General features: G+C 51.2%; 1 protein-coding gene across 1 annotated transcript in view; it reads left to right on the plus strand.

Moving 5' to 3' along the window:
• Positions 1–17,133, plus strand: part of MLH1 (mutL homolog 1) — a 39,560-nt gene that overhangs the window by 843 nt on the left and 21,584 nt on the right. The window contains exons 2-11 of the mRNA XM_058657154.1: positions 206–296; positions 3,237–3,335; positions 4,815–4,888; positions 6,208–6,280; positions 8,004–8,095; positions 9,003–9,045; positions 9,163–9,251; positions 11,301–11,413; positions 12,917–13,010; positions 14,698–14,851. Coding sequence (XP_058513137.1) covers positions 206–296; positions 3,237–3,335; positions 4,815–4,888; positions 6,208–6,280; positions 8,004–8,095; positions 9,003–9,045; positions 9,163–9,251; positions 11,301–11,413; positions 12,917–13,010; positions 14,698–14,851 — 922 coding nt within the window. The remainder of the gene's footprint in view (positions 1–205; positions 297–3,236; positions 3,336–4,814; positions 4,889–6,207; positions 6,281–8,003; positions 8,096–9,002; positions 9,046–9,162; positions 9,252–11,300; positions 11,414–12,916; positions 13,011–14,697; positions 14,852–17,133) is intronic.

The following is a 17,133-nucleotide window of genomic DNA, read 5'->3' on the forward strand; positions in this document are numbered from 1 at the left end:
TTAGGGAATTTGAGGTTGAATAAAGCAGATAAGAGAGATAGTAAAATGAGTGGTAAGGAGGAGAAGATGAATAACTTGGCCCATGTTAAAATACTTGCCTTAGAATCCCTACGCGTAATCGTAATCGCTTCTCAGCCTTTTGGCTAAGGGCAAGTGTGGAAACCTTACATGCCGATAGAATAATTTCCTCTGTTTGGTTTGCCAGTTTAGATGCAAAATCCACAAGTATTCAAGTTGTTGTGAAAGAAGGCGGCCTGAAATGCATTCAGATCCAAGACAATGGTACAGGCATCCGGGTAAGTGCAGCCTGGGGCGCTGGAAGGGTTGTGTGCCCCACGTGTTACCCCTTCGGGAAGAAAACAGATCTGTTCTCCTTGCTAACAGTGTTAGGGCTTTTTTTCCAGAGAGGATTTTCTGACAGAAAATGTCAAGGCTAACCCTAAGTATTTTTGCAGTATGTAGCCTACACAGGCCACTATTCATGGTTATAGCAGTAAAAAAAAAAATACTTTCCGGTTGCTTGTATGTTAAGTGGTAGGCGAGGATGAATAGGGTAATTAGTCGTATATCCAGTGAAGTGGAAAGTGGAAGTGGCGAGGGGTGCATTTAAAGGGAGTGGTTTGGCAAGGCTACAGGGCGGGTGTAACTAACAGCTGATGGAAGTTAGGGGCGAGTGAGAAGGTTGCTTAGAGTGTGAATGTTCTGGCCCGGAAGCACATGTCTAAGGCCCCGCAAGCGGGCCAGTGTGTCTCAAGCAGGATGACCGCACGCCTACTTGTCAGCTGAAGCCTGGGAGGGAACATGCTGGGCCTGGTGACCCATGGCAAAATCATCGCCTTTCCCTGTGACCACGGGCTGTTAGGACAAGACTTTTCAACAAAGCAGTTCTATCGTTGGTTAGTTCTATGAAAAATGAAGAATTCCTTCTTATTGCTGCAGGCAGTAATAGAAAGGTTTGAGAACATAACGTGCAGGGCAACCATCTGCCAAAAGCGGAACGCATCAGAGCGAGCAGGTGGTGTGCTTAAGATAACAGGTTCAAGCGCTGGAGGTCATCAGCAGCCGGAAAAGGACCAAACGAGGCCGGTGCCAGGTATCTGAGCGTGGAAGCTGTAAGAGTAATACTGCGGTGACAAGGGGCCGTGGTTGGCAAGGCCAGCGCCTCAGGCAGCACGTATTGCTGCGGTCACAGGCCACATTTTCTGGCCTCTTCTCTCAGGGCATGCAGCACTCCACTGCTGGACCTGGCTTGCATGGTGGTTGGTCAGTAAACAGAAATCCCCAGGTGAATTAAGTGTATCAGTCCACCTGGTTGACCAGATGGCTAGAAGCCACCGAGTCAGGCATTGAGTAGTTCTCTAGAACAACTCTGCTTTGTTTTCACTTTTGTATCTTCTTTCTTTTACTGAAAGTCATGGAGGCAGGCGTTGGGATGATCCACAGTCATGGGAGATAAGATTCCTCTGCCTGCCCCTCTTCAAAGCCCGGGTCGCACTCAGCGACCCATGGAGGCAGCGTGCAGAAGGGCGTGGGGCACTCAGTGGCAGGGCTCTCGGCCTGCACAAGTGGGTGACAGTCCCTTGCACTAGTTGTGGCAGTGTAATTGTAAGAATCTGAGCTCTCAATCCGCTGACGTAGGGCATCAAGACTGATCTTAAGGTTTTGGCCCTTAAAAATGGAAAGCCAGAACCGTTTGCTGAGGTGGGAAACAAGTTGAGGGCATAGGGAGAAGCTCGCTTCGGGGTGTGCTACCTGTAAGATTCCTGTCGGCTGGCTCTGTGTGTGTGAGTTTGAGGCAAAGGATTACAGATTAAAAAATAGAAATTGTCTACATATGGGTGGTATTATGTGCTGTCAGGTTTATGTTAAAAGTGTTGACATGAAGATGAAAACTATAATGAAGCACCATACTCATTGAACTGGCTTTTATTAAAAACAAGGAAAAAAGTGTTGGCAAGAAAGCAGAGAAAACACTCATAGAAATTTAAAGTAGTGTAACCACTATAGAAAATGATGTGGCGAGTCCTCAAAACATTAATAGAAGTGAAATGTGACCTATGAAATGATGTAAGAGCCTGAATAAGAATGAGATTTTGACACATTTAAACATGGATGAGACTTGCAGATGTTATTTTATTTATTTATTTATTCATTTATTTTTAAAGATTTGGAAAGGCAGATATGCAGAGAGGAGGAGAGGCAGAGAGGAAGATCGTCCATCCGATGATTCGCTGCCCAAGTGACTGCAGTGGCCAGTATTACACCAATCCGAAGCCAGGAGCCAGGAGCTTCTTCCAGGTCTTCCACGCAGGTGCAAAGTCTCACGACTTTGGGCCGTCCTTGACTGCTTTCCCAGGCCACAAGCAGGGAACTGGATGGGAAGCGGGGCCGCTGGGATTAGAACTGCTGCTTGCTCATATGCGATCCCGATGTGTGCAAGGCAAGAACTTTAGCCGCTAGCGTACCATGTGGGGCCCGAGAGAAGTTTTGTGTTTTCCGATTCACTCTCCAAATAGCAGCATCAGCCAGTTCTGGGCCAGGCCAAAGCCAGGAGCTTCATCTGGACTTAAGGCCTTGGGCCATCGTATGCTATTTTCCCAGCATGTTAGCAGGGAGCTGAATCAGAAGTGGAGCAGTTGAGATTCGAACCTGTGTCCACGTGGGATGCTGGTGTTAGAAGGCGGTAGCTTAACTATGCCACAGTCCCAACCCGTGTATGTGGCTTCCAAGAGGGATCCACAGAGACAAAAAAGAATGGTGGTCGGCAGGGGCTGGAAGCAGCGGGGAGAATGGAGTGTTGGTGTTCAACGGGTGTGGTTGTACACTGCGAGAAACAGGTAGTAAGAAGATGCTGTGGTGCTGTACCACAGTGCGCATGTGCACGATTCTAGCCAACCATACCGTTCAGAACAGCCAAGAAGAAAAATGCTGCACGTATTTTATAGAAGTTCTCTAATTTTTTTTTTTAAACCAGAGAGTAAATGACATCTTCATGAACGTAAGCGTAGAGACGGGCGCCATGGGCAGGAGTCGAGGTTGCGCCGCCGTCAGCAGGTGGAGGATTGGGGCGGGAACCACAGAGGATACTGCGGAGCGGCCACCCGGTCATGAAGGAAGGGCGTCAGGACCGTAGGGTGGTCTACCAACTCTTCCAAGGAGGAATTCCTTCCGGGTCAAACCAGACAGCGGCAATTCGCAATTCCTAACACCTGTGTGCTTGCTTTTTTTGGTCCTAGAAGGAAGATCTGGAGATTGTGTGTGAGCGATTCACCACCAGCAAACTGCAGTCCTTTGAGGATTTGGCCAGCATCTCCACCTATGGCTTCCGGGGGGAGGTAAGCCTCAGACCACGCGCTTACGCCGGCTGCTGAATCAGTACAATGCTCTTCCTTGTGAGATTTATGCAGATCTGAGCAAATCTCTGAATATAAGCTCTCCACGACTGGGAATTGTTCAGAAATGCTTCAAGTATCCAGTTGACAGAGATCCCCGGGGTTACGCCATCCTGGAAGAGCAGCCCAGCACGGCCTTTAGTGTGAAGCCAGGCAGCACTGAGTCCCCAACCCAAAAGATGCTGGAGACAGAGGGACAGAGCAAAGGCTACTGGCATCAGGGGAGGGCGTGCCAAGGCTCCTTTGTTCCAGCAGATAAAAGGAAAGGAGTGGAGAAGGGTGTCAGAACCCGCTGACTGAGATTTTAACCTTACCTAGACCCCGACTCGAGCAAACTGTAGGAAACCATTTTTGGAGGCACATGTTGGAACACAGATTTGTCATTTCGATGAGTTTAAGGAAAAATAATTGATGGGATGAGTTACATAAGAATATGATATAGAAAGTATGCAAATATTTCTAGATTAAAATAGTGTAGGATCTGATTTTTTTAAAGGTTTATTTCTATTACAAAGTCAGATATACAGAGAGGAGGAGAGGCAGAGAGGAAGATCTTCCCTCCTGTGGCTCACTCCCCAAGTGGCTGCAATGGCTAGAACTGAGCCGATCCAAAACCAGGAGCCAGGAGCTCCTCCGGGTCTCCCATGAGGGCGCAGGGTCCCAAGGCTTTGGGCTGTCCTCAGCTGCTTTCCCAGGCCACAAGCAGAGAGCTGGATGGGAAGTGGAGCAGCCGGGATTAGAACCGGCGCCCATATGGGATCCCAGCGTGTTCAAGGATGACTTTAACCACTATGCTATCACGCTGGGCCCTCAAGTTTATATTTTTTAACATCAAATTGCTTATATAAAATAATTTTGGGTAACGTACAGCATCATTTATTTGGAGCGATCCCACTACCCATTTCTGAAGGCAAGTTTTACAATTATTGAGACTCACCATTGAAAAATCCCATTAAATATGCCTGGAGCACAGTTGCCACACACACACACACACACACACACACACACACACGGATGCTCTGGGATTGGCTTTGCCTTGGTTGGGGTCACTGTCACAGCCTCAGGACCTCTGTTCAACGTGCATCGAAAGAGGGTGAGCTTGCCCGACCTCGCGCGTTCCTGCAAGAATGAACTCAACAAAGTGACAGTCCCCTCCAGCTGGACTTGGGAAAATTCCCGAGAGACACACATTGTGTCACTGGACAGGGAGTGGGGGGAGAGGAGGAAAAGGGAGGGGACTTGGAGGAGAAGGGGAGAGCCCAGCGGCAACTAAATTGTATCAAAAAACAATAATAAAAAAAAAACTGCAATAAAAAAAGAAAAGAGTGAGCGAGGACGGTAGAATGCAGAGCTTTTCTGGTTGACAGGGGTGGTGGCCTGACAGTGACACTTTCTTCCAGTCCTGTTTGTCCTCTTCTCTAGGCTCTGGCCAGCATCAGCCACGTGGCTCATGTTACAATCACCACGAAAACAAGCGACGGAAAGTGTGCGTACAGGTAGTGTGCTTGTACCTCCTGTATCCATCCTGAGATGTGCTTCTCAGAGTAACCCTACCTAAGCTCTGGTGTTCCATATGGATCTACAGACATGTGTATGTGTGTGTGTGTATGTATGTATGTAATACTAAAAAACAAAGCATCTTTCACATAGATGCCTTCAGGTAAACAAGAGCTGCTGGTGTTACGTCTTCCCCTTTGTCCTTCTCGGGGGGTGGCTTGGAGCTGCAGACAAAGCTTTGGCTGGCATGCCAGGGACGCACAGTGCCTGGTGGGGACCCTGCGGGCTTGCCTTCCGCAGGTGGCTGCTGGCTCTGTGCCAGCAAGTTGAGCCCTAGTCACTGCCTACGTGAAGGAGTGGGTACAGTACGTAATTCATGGCGAAAGGGAAAGGATTTGAAACAGATGGTTTGTAAGTTAAAACGGAAGACAGCATCAATATAGTGCAATTCTGCCTGTGTCTTAGCCTTCTGTAGACACGTGTGTGATGTGGAAGGGGAACCTTTCTGGATAGGCTGCCCTGAAGCTGCAAGCTGGCCTGAGTGCGTTCTCATTGCCTTAGGGGCTCGGAAGGTGTGTGTGATGAGACTCCCCTCTTCGGAGCCGGGCTATGAGACAGCTGGTCCTCCGGGTTGTAGCCCGGCCCCGCGTGGGTCCTCCAGGTCGTAACCCAGTCCCGCGTGGGTCCTCCGGTGGCTCCTGTTCGGTGAAGCCTTGCCGTAGCAGCCAGTGCCCTACCGGGGAGCGCAGCTTCTTCGCAGTGGCCATGTTCCTAAGGCATTTATGCTTCCTGGCCTTCCCTGTTCTCTTCACTTGAAACAATTTCTCCCTAAAGCCCGGATGAATTGCCACATCTCCCGTGAGGGCCTCCCCCACCCTCACTCCCAGCCCAGGCTGAGTGGGTCCCTCGCAGAGTCATTTAGCACGGTGTTCTGGTTAGGTACACATCTGTCACTTCACTCAATCAGAACCTTCCAAGATGATGATGATGATGATGAAGATGATGATGCTGACGATGACAACAATGATGACAGTGACCAGGGTCTCTGTGGTAGCTCCTCAGTAAATGAATGTAGACGCTCTGAAGTGTCTCTCGCTGGGGCCTAGCTCTGAACTCAGCAACTGAAAAACAGCATTTGCTAGAACAGATTTTGATGAAAATCGAATTAGCGTATGGCAGAGTTGAAAGAAATGAAGGCACGCGTAGGATGGCTCTGTCTTACTGTGTTCTTGGTGTAATATTGTTGGTTGCTCTCTGAGTAGTAAGAGCCTATCTCCGTGGCGGCCGGATGTTGACTAATCTCACATTTTCTGGATAGAGCAAGCTACTCCGACGGCAAGCTGAAAGCTCCTCCCAAGCCGTGTGCAGGCAACCAGGGCACGCAGATCACGGTAAGAACTGTCCACAGGAGTGTCAGTGGTTCCAAAGGAGCTCTGCACAAATGCCGGGATGAAAACAAAATTTGTCTCTCGAGTTTTCTGTTTAAGAATTGCTGGAAGTCCCAAGGTCTCCCCCTGAGTGCAAGGGAAATGGCTTTTGCCTTCTGTGCCGTGGCAGCCTCCCTGCCCCCCGCGCCATGCTTTTTTAAGCATCCCAGGAAATTCTTGGCTAGGGTGGCAGAAACTGGAGAAGGCACTGGGCATCGGGAATCGGCGAGGTCGTTAAGCTTGTCTTCAGCTGCCTCTTCACTCAGTGGCTGTGTGTCCTGGGACAAGTGACATAGCTGCCGTGGCCCTCCATTTGCTTATCTGTCACGTGGGACAGTGGACTCGCGTGCCATGAAGCAGAAGGCATCTGGCACGCCTCTGTAGCAGTTGACAGCAGCAGGCCCGCTCAGCTGCTCTTCAGTGCCTTGGTCGCCCTCACTCCTCTGTTCTGTGTTCTGCCTTTCACATCGAGCCTCTCCGCTCTCGACTCTAGCTAGAGCCCGGCTCCTGAAAGGCCGCTCTCACCTGCCTGTTCCCCAGGGATGAGGCAGCAGAGTGAATGTGTGCGTGCTAAGAGGGATTTTTTTTTTTAAAACGATTTCTTTTTATTACAAAGTCAGATATACAGAGAGGAGGAGAGATAAAGAGGAAGATCTTCCATCTGATGATTCACTCCCCAAGTGAGCCGCTACGGCCGGTGCTGCGCCGATCCGAAGCCAAGAACCAGGAACTTCTTCTGGGTCTCCCACGCGGGTGCAGGGTCCCAAAGCCTTGGGCCGTCCTCAACTGCTTTCCCAGGCCACAAGCAGGGAGCTGGATGGGAAGTGGAGCTGCCGGGATTAGAACCAGCGCCCATATGGGATCCCGGGGTGTTCAAGGCGAAGACTTCAGCCGCTAGGCCACGCCGCCGGGCCCAGCTAAGAGGGATTTTATACTAGGATTTTACAACTTGATTCCTAGAACTCTAAATGATCACTAAGAAATGCTGTGATTATTTCTAGTTTGACAATGGCTTAGAATTACACGTGCTGTTAGAATAGTTTGCAAATTTTCATGCATTCAACTGCATTGTGTTTTTCTCCTGACCCAGGACTGTGCTTTGTTTGTCTTGGGATTCTCAACACAAGGCGAAGTTTCTGGCCCAAGCATAGCCAGTCTGCAGTTGAGAAGCCAGTCATGTGGGAGACAGGAAAGAGTGTCCTTCAGTCCTTTGTCATGCTGGCCTGTCTCCAGCCTTCCTCGAGGCAGTGTTTGGAAGTATGCTGTTGGAGGAACTGGCTTTGTGGCTTAGTCAGTGAAGCCTACCACCTGTAGTCCTGGCATCCTGTATGTGTGCTAGTTCAAGTCCCGGCGGCTCCGCGTCCGAGCCAGATCCCTGCAAATGGCCTGGGAAAAACAGCAGAGGATGGCCTAAATGTTAGGACCCCTGCATCCAGGGTGGCGGACCCAGATGAAGCTCGTGGCTTCGGCCCGACTCCGCCCTGGCTATTGCTGTCACTTGGGGAGTGAGTCCCTGTATGAAAGAGTTCTTTCTCTTCCTTCTCTCAGTAACTCTGACTTTCACATAAATGAACTGGTTTTTCTTTGTAAGTATGCTGTTGTAAATGTAATGCTGTAGGCGAACAGGTGGGGTCTTTGTTTCTGTGCACTGGCATGAGTTTCCAGGAACGATCCATCTTCTTTGCAGGTGGAGGACCTATTTTACAACATAGCCACGAGGAGGAAGGCTTTAAAAAATCCAAGTGAAGAGTACGGCAAAATCCTGGAAGTTGTTGGCAGGTACAGTCCAAAATCTGGGAGAGGGTGGAGGAATGTGTCCCGGGGCTTGCACCTGGAGAACAGAGGCTGAGCTACTCGGTGGGCCACAGAACCACCTTCCAGATTATTTCTGCCAAGGGTTTCTCATTGGCTCTGGGTGTCTGCCTATCTCCCCACGAAAGGCCTCTTGGTCTTCCTGCCGGGGTGGAGTCTTCAGTGATCAGCAAAATGTCCTGGGTAAACACTCACTTAGGATTTATTGACCAAATGGAAAGAGGTGTGCCGCAGATAGGAAGGGATGCTGTTCTTCAAGGGAGTTCAGAGTCTGCCAGGTGAGGGCATCCAGGGCAGGTAAAAGGACTGTCCTGCCCCTATGGACCTAATCCTCAAACACCCCCAGCATACGGCCTCTCAGCCGCTGACAGCTTTGAAGTGTAATATTTTCTCAGTGTTTCTTAAAAATGTGAAATTAATTATTTATCCAAGGGTTCCCAGAGGGGAGAAGTAATACATAATGGCCAGTGGAGAAAATGCTGGAAGGGAGCAGGACAGGACCCAGTGGGAGAAGCAGCTGATCAGGAAGAGTGTGTACTGAGAACTCCAAGAAAGCGTGAGGGGTCCGGAGTTCTTCAGATGCCCTCTGGCAGCCCAGACTTCGTAGGCAGCTGAAAAAAGTGCAGGTGACGGGGACAGGATGAGAAAGAGGAGAGGAGCCCTGGCATTTTGTTTGGCCCAGGGATGTCCACCACTGATGTATGCCTGAAATCTCTGCTAGGTTATTTTCACGTGGGGAAAGTAGGCGTGGAGAGATTGTTTGTAAGAGACTGTGTCGGTTGCGCAGCTCGGGTTTGGTCTGTTTGCACGGGCGCTCAGGTGTCTGCTCGCATCTCTGCTTACTCTCTTACATCTTCCCCTCCCCCCCCCCCAGGTACTCCATACACAATTCAGGCATTAGTTTCTCAGTTAAGAAAGTAAGTTCTTCATTTATGGGGCTAAGGGGAGTTGTTCGCGGTTTGCCCCTGGAGATAAATGATGCCTCCTTCGTGGTGGGAGATGGTCAGTGATGGCCTTCTGTCTGCGTTGGTCAGCAAGGGGAGACCGTAGCTGATGTCAGAACGTTACCTGGCGCCACGACCGTGGACAACATCCGCTCCATCTTTGGAAACGCCGTCAGTAGGTAGGCCCATAACCTTTGCGCTTCTCGTCTGAGCTTATCACCAGCACAGGTTTGGGAATCCTGCATCAGTTCTGTCATGGAATCATGATTTCAGGTTGCTGCAGGTCTTGGTTGCCCGGTGAATCCCAGGTGCCCTAGCTAGGCCGCAGTGTGTTCTCTCGGGGGATTCAACCCTGTCATCCTCTGGGGTTCCTTGTGTCTCCCATTACTGTCACTTCTGGATTTGATTTTCTTCTCATTCGGTATTTTATTAATTCCCTCCCATGCCCTAAGCTTTGTGCCAGGATTTAGGGATGTGAGATGAGTTCCTTATTTTCTGCCCTGAAAGACTAGGTTTGTGAGTGTTTTCAGATCCTCCCAATCAGTCAAGCACCAAGAGGGGAAATGACTTGCCTCGTGCATTCTTGGCTGTGACCCCATGTGCATGTAGAAGCCACCATTTCTGTCCCTGGTTCCCAGCTGGATCTCAGGACTTGACCCTGCCCCGAGGGGCTGGCCAGAACATGAGGAGAGAAGCAGGGAGCCCCTTCAGATGCCAGGCACGCACCAGAGACCAGGGACACCCAGCTGAAGGAGGCAGATCCCGACTTCACTGTCCCCAAACGTCTGCAAAGCAAAAAGGCCCCCCAGAATTGAATTTCCACTTTCAAGGACAAATGATTCATCCTTTGAGCCAAGTCAAGTTCCTAACCATGGAGCAACCAGTTTGTTTTTAATGATCTTTTTCCCCCTAATTGTTGATCAATAATTAAAAGACATATTTTTTGCTGATTCGTTTGAGGAGGAGATAGAGCACTGTCCCTTCGGCGTCACTTCCTGAATGCCTGCTGTGGCTGGGAACGGACCAGGGCCAACACTGGCATCCGGGAACCCCATCCGGCTCTGCCATGCTAAACCAGCAGGGCTGCCTCCCAGGGTGCACGGGAGCAGGGAGCCGGAGCGAGGAGCCAGAGCTGTGGCTGGATCGAGACTTCACGTGTGAGGGATGTGGTCAGGGCATCCTGCTTCTTAACCACTGCACTGATCGCCACCTTCCGTTAATTTTTTAGGCGTTGTGCCCCTAGAGTGAAGTGGCAACTGTTTTACAATGTGGACTTTAAAGAGCATGACTGAATTTTAAGGTTCAGAGTTAGTTGTGATGAAATTCCTAGGCACTGTAAGACATTAGAAATCCCTTGGATTTCTGAAACAAGTTTTCAGAATACCAGCCTGTTGAGTCTCTAGGTGGAAGAAAGCGCTGGCTGGTTAGTGTGTGTGGAAAACCCACAGGCCATCCCTCCCTCAGAGTCAGAGCTCATGACGACGTGAACAGCTCCTGCCATCCCCGACGCTCATGTATGGACAGACTCTTTCTGATTGCCTGCTCTTCACTGGCTGTTGTGTTCTCCAGGGAAGATGTAGCAGTGAAAGAAGTGGAAGTGATTCTTACCCTTAGAGAATGTTCCAGTAGAAGATGGGCACCTGGGATACTTAGGCCATCCATCAGTGGATCCTGCCAGGTGCCTCGGAGGAGAAGTTCAGCACCTGACAGGAGATCTGAAGTCAGAGTGAGGGACAGTTAGAGTCATCTCCAGAAAAGTCTTTGAGGTCTGAAGAACAGACACGAATAGCCAGCCGCCAACAGGGTGGGAGTTGAGTGTTTCAGGTCAGGGGACCAGTACTTGCGAAGACCTTCATGCAGAAACAGACATACACTGTGGACACGGTGCTGTTCATTACACTAAGAAATTCAACAGAGAGGAGTTCTTGGAATCTTTGCCTTTGAGTTTTACTTGCCTGGAGACCTAGTACTTAGAGGGCTTGACAGCTGGGACGCGTCATTCTCTCTCAGCAGCTAGTATGTGCCAAAGAGCAGAGCGCTCGGCGAACACTGACGGGTGAGTGGGTGGCAGATGTGTGGCCAGGCCCCGAGGGCCTTAACAGAGCGGCCTCCAGGCCCTTCCCGTCTGCACGGTTAGCTTATGCTTCTGAGAAGGAGCCCTGCGCTTTTTCAGAATGTCTAAGTCTTGCGTTGTCGCCAGTGTCTCAGTATTTTTCTCCTCTAACCAGAGAACTAATAGAAGTTGGCTGCGAGGATCAAACCCTTGCTTTCAAGATGAACGGCTACATATCCAATGCGAACTACTCTGTGAAGAAGTGCATATTCCTGCTCTTCATTAACCGTAGGTGGCAAACGATCACGGGGCAGTCACCCCCCCTGGCTGCGCCGGGCTCCAGGGGTCCCGATGCACAGATCTGACTCTGTCCAAGAAAACCGCTGCCCAAGTCTAGTTCCGTTGGGAAGCGCTGTTGTCCCTCAGCTGGGTCAGCTCTCTGTTGCTTTCATGGGCGTAGACCTCATGAAAGTGCATCAGATGCCCATGTCCTTGGAGAGTTTTCTTCTTAAAGGATGAGATTTATGATACAACAGAAGTTCTAGAAATCAGAGAGGAAGTTGAACTACATGTACTTAGATTTTTCTCAAATTCTATTCCAATTTTAGTCTCCCTTGATGTGTCGTTTATATGATTATTCTTTTTAAGGAAATACTCTTTTGCATTCTGCCTTTCCTGTCTTATTCATTGAATATTACCAGTTTTGTCCTGGTTGTTGATTTGAGGGCCAGGGGCACAGAGCTTGCTCCCCTGAGCCCACCTGTGCACAGTGGCCCCAGGCTAGATCTGCAGCCAAGCGCTGGGAGCAGACGCTGGCCCTTCACGTGGTGGCAAGCATCCAGTGCCCTGAGCCCGACACTCCTGCTTCCCGGGGTTCCTGGCAGCAGGAGGCTAGAGCAACTGGCATCGTACCCAGTTACCTTGAACAGGACGTGGGAATGCCAGCCAGTGGTTTAACTGTGAGGCCAAATGACTGCCCTATTACAAGGTTTTGGTCATGACAGAGCAACCACAAATAATCCCAGACAACCTGACTTAGTTTTTCATTTTCTACTGAGAAACAAACAAACAAAAACCCACATTTTATATGTGTTCTGTTTTTGGACCATTTTTACCAAGGATCCTTTACTCTTCTTTGCTGCTACATATGGCCTATATTTCTATCCACTTGTAGCAAACACCAGCAGAGGTAATTCCAGTCAGGGGGCTGCTGGCTCCCCTGTGCCTGGGCTCCTCCTCCATCAGGGGAGACCTGAGCCTGATCCAGCCATTGGCACAGCAGGGACAGTGAGCGGCAGGAGGATGCTGGCTCCCCTGTGCGAGGGCTCCTCCTCCATCAGGGGAGACCTGAGCCTGAGCCATTACAAAGTTAGTTTCTATCAAGACTCAAAAAATGTTGTTCATCCACATTTTCCGAACTGTGGAAAATGGCTGCTGTGTGACACATGTTGGCTACATGGTCCATGAGCAAACATGCATGGAAGGCCGTGCCCCTGGCCGAGGTGTGGCTAGGAGGCTGCCACGACACAGTGTCTGCCTTGCCATTAGCAGACCTCTTAGGATACTGAGCTCTCCCAAGAAGGGATCGGATGAAGGCGTGCGGTGATCTGTGCCAGCTCCCCCAGCACGCCACAGAGGGGCCCCGGCTGTGCCTTGGTCCCCTGTGCCTGCTCCCTGCCTGTGCTCACGGTGTGTTCTGATTGACACGATGGAGTGAGTGCTCCCTCTGGGGCTTCGTCGCGTGGGATCTCAGGACAGGCTGAGCCGGCCACTTTGCCTGTCTCTTTTCAGATCGCCTGGTAGAATCAGCGTCCTTGAAGAAAGCCATAGAAACGGTGTATGCAGCCTATTTGCCCAAAAACACACACCCGTTCCTGTACCTCAGGTAATGTGGCGCCAGCCTGCCCACGCAGGCCTGGCAGGGCACAGCGACTCCTGCCGGGCTGGCTGTGCAAGAGGTGGGCTTTGCCACTGCCAGAAGGGCGTCTGTCCTTGCCAACGTCTGGATGGCACAGGTTCCCCACGTGCATTCAGCAACTGGCCAGAAACTCGCCAAGAGCCTCCCCCGTGACGGGCCCCGTGCGAGCGGCAGGTGCTGAGTATACACAGCCCGCAGGTAGTGTGAGGGTACACACGTGCTCCTGGAGACTGCCGTGTGTTCAGGAAGCCACGTGACTAGGCTCCCCTTGCCTGTGCCCTGTTGATGGAACTGGCAGTTCTAGGGCAGCAGTGAGACCGTACCCGGGCGGATGTCTGTGTGCTGGGGCAGTGTGAGGTTCCCTGTCTCAGAGGGCTTCACTGTGCGGGGGGCTGCCCGGGTAGGCTCCCCTTCTTTCTGGCCTGCCACCCCCTTCTGCAGTTCACCTCCCTGGAGCTTTCAGCACAGCCTGATGGAAAGCTCCCTGGGGGAACCGGGAACAGGGCCTCTCTGTCCTGAAATGCCTGAAATCTGAAACTGTTGCCCTCGGATAGGAATCCCCTTAACAACAAAGTTAATTTCTCTTTCTCGGTTTTGATGGAAATGAGGGTTGGAAGAAATGGTTAGAGATAGTTTTTAGCTAAAAGGTAGGAGTTCTGACCCCCTCGGGTTTTCCCCTCCTCTGAAATAAACTGGTTAAAGATGATCACTTTGGTCCATCTCCGTTAGTCTGGGTCCCGACAGGGGCTGGATACCACACAGCGATTGAAGTTGGATGAAAGACGTAGCAAAGGTGTTAGTGTGAGAGGGATTGGCTGGGAATTGCTGCGGAGACATAACAGCACAAGCTGGCAGCAGCCCTTCTGCCCAGGGCTGGGTACCCTCCGCTCCAGGTCAGGCTGGGGTGCAGATGTCGTTGAGGGGGGTGCCTGCAACCTGCTCCCCAGCCTCAGTCTGAAGCCGTGCTGCGGAGAACTGCACACATCTGGTGCGGAACCCAGCACCTTCCTTTGGCTTCTCCACTGTCCCTGCTGCGCCCTCTGCTGACAGAGTTTCATATTACAGAGCTCCATTAGCATCCAGAGCTGGCGCTGCCTGCAGACTCACTGGTGCTATTGTGTGCGTGTGAATGGGAGAAAGTTCTCTATTCCATGTGCCTTGTTTTTGCTCTGCAGGTAACAGTGAGAAGTAAGCAGGGTTCGTGCTTACCTTAGCTTTACAGATGAGGAGACCAGTGCAGAGACGTGAAGCGTCCTGCCAGAGACCCTGTAGTCAGACGTTGCACTCGTGCTACAATGATGATAGTAACAGCAAACATGTAATGAATGTACCAGGCACATGGAACATGCTTTACATGAATTTAATTTCCACCACAGACTTCTCAGATAGGTAATGCTGTTACATCTGCCTTGCAGATGAAGAGGCTAAGACAACAACAACAAAAAAATAAGTAAATAAATAAAATAAAGGATGTGATTTGCACCAAGTTATGCAGTTCTTAAGTAGCACATACTTGTATAGACCTGCTCTTGGTGTCTGGGCATGTGTCTTTCGGCTTCCCCACGTCTCGGGGCCACCACACACGTCCTGAGTGGGTTTCTTCCCCCCCCCACCCCCGCCACCTGAGGTCACAGTGCTCCGTGTCTCCTGCCAGTCTAGAAATCAGCCCCCAGAACGTGGATGTCAACGTGCACCCCACAAAGCACGAAGTGCACTTCCTGCACGAGGAGAGCATCGTGGCGCGGGTCCAGCAGCACGTGGAGGGCAAGCTGCTGGGCTCCAACGCCTCCCGCACGTACTTCACCCAGGTGAGGCCCCGCGGCCGGCGCAGCCCCGGTATGGGCCCCTCCTCGTAGCGGCGTTTCTTTGTTGTCTGTTGATTTGCCTGAAAGGCAGAGTTCCAGGGAGGGAGAGAGAGAAAGAGCTTCCATCCGCTCGTTTGCTCCCCAGGTAGCCACCACGGCTGCAGTTGATCCAGGATGAAGGCAGCGGGTCTTCCACCTTCAGCTGCTAAGTGCTGGGCAGGGGCCATCTTCCACTGCTTTGCCAAAAGTGCAGCAGCTGAGACTTGAACAAGTCCTCTTCTGGCCCTCTGTGCCATAAATAGACAAACAGCAGAAAGGAAAACGTTTAAAAAACAAACAGCAGGAAATGACCGTGACTATTTCCCCTAAGAACCTGGGCCACCTGGTGGGAACTGGCAGGAGCATTAAGCAGAGAGGAGACCCGAGTGGGGCCGTCCCACTTGCCCTAGAACCCACGCGCCTGTGGGGAGAGGGCTGGAGTTCCTGCAGGTGCCGCCTGTGATGCTGGAGAGGCGGTGTAGCAGGTGCAGTGATGGTATCTCTGCCAGAAAAGCTCCCAGGCTCTCGGTGCTGTTGAGTGGGTGAGACCTGGCAGTGTCCTGAGGGGGAGACACAGATGCAGGCCCCAGGGAGAGTTAGTACCAGCGCGGAGCAGCGCCTGGCTTGCAGGAAGTGGGCAGTAACTGTTACTCGGTTGTAGCACAGAGGCTGTTCACTCAGCCTCAGTCCAGCTCCCCACCTGCCAACACAGGTGTGTGTTGAGACTCTTGCGGGGGGCTCAGAACTTCCATTTGGGGATGTGCAAGTTTAGCACAGGGGATCCGGGGTTCTCTACCCCGGCTGCGTTTAGAGTCACCTGGACCACTTTTAGAAAATGGCCAGTCCTTGGGCCCTCTCCATCCCAGTGGGGCCTGGGCATCCATGTTGCTCAAGAGCTCCCCCAGGTGCTTTCATGCACAGTGAGGGTCGAGCATCCCGCGCCTGGAGGTGCACCTGCAGAATCGGTGGACCGGAAGCAGGGTTCAGGCCAAGTAGAGGGCTTTCCATCGGGATGTAAAAGAGTTCCGATTTCTCGCTTTTAGGAATTGGGTTCTGTCAGCTCTGGCTGCCATTCTGGCCGTGGAGCCACTGTGTTCCCGCTACCCGGCCATGCCTTTTGCTCCACTCCCTGGAGCCAGGAGGACCTCAAAAGCCTTACTCTACAGGGAAGCTTATTGGTGGGGAAATGAGGAACCCGGGCCTCTTGGCAATTTCTTCTGACCTTCTCACACCAAGTGGGTGTTTCGTCTTTTGGATTTTAAAATAAACCTGCTGAACAGTTGGGTCGGTCTCTTCTGAAATCGGCCTGTGGAAGTTGGAGGGGCTGGGCAGTGGCAGACATCATGGGTCGTGTCCTGTATTTCCTGTGGCACCCCAGTAGGTGGCGCTTCGTGAACTTTGGGTAGCAAGATTGTGCCACTTGCAGCCGGACACTGACCTTGATGTATTCCCCATTTGTTGTGGGTTACTTCATTGGAGTGCGAAGTCACAATTTTCTGATTGCCATCATTCATTCTAGATAAATTTGCTGTGATGTCAAGGCATGAAAATTTCATCCGTTAGAGCTGTTTGGTTATCCTGAAATATGGCTCCGACTAGACATGGATGCTGTCCGTTTAAGGCTCAGTTCGCAAAGGAATGCATTGGTGTCGCCGCACCGTACAGGGGTGACTGTCTCTTGTCTGTGTCTCCCTCCTCACATTCTCTCTGCCTTCCGTGATCACAGCTGTTAGCAGAGACCTGGGCGGCCCCATGATCACGAGGCTTGGAGGCCCTTCTACTGGGCAGAGCTAGGAAATAGATGTATTCTAAAATAAACTTAAAATGGTGGTTACCACGGACAGCTTTGTTTTTGGAAGGTGAGAAGATTCTGGAAATGGCTGGGGGTGCTGGTTGGCGACGGCGGGGACGTGCACCTGCCCCAAGCTGTCACTCTGAAACGGCGCGAATGGCAGGGCCCCTGCTTACTAAACACAAGACCCTCTCGTGGCACCCCAAAACAGCGGACACGCAACGAATGAGAACTTGACACCGACGTTTGCATTTTGACCTGATCTCAAAATTATACACTCTGCTTCATTCTTGAATTTTATACTTGGAAAGGCTTGTATGTGATGAATTTCGGTCAAAATTGCTTCTGTAATAGTATTTCCGCATTGAAAATTTCGTCTGATTGTGGCTTCTCTCTCTAGCACCTCTCCCCTGGGGACCTGGGATCCCATGCGTTCTAAGTCCTTCCACCCTCT

The sequence above is a fragment of the Ochotona princeps genome, chromosome 30, assembly GCF_030435755.1.
Source record: "Ochotona princeps isolate mOchPri1 chromosome 30, mOchPri1.hap1, whole genome shotgun sequence".
In the NCBI taxonomy this organism is placed as follows: domain Eukaryota; kingdom Metazoa; phylum Chordata; class Mammalia; order Lagomorpha; family Ochotonidae; genus Ochotona; species Ochotona princeps.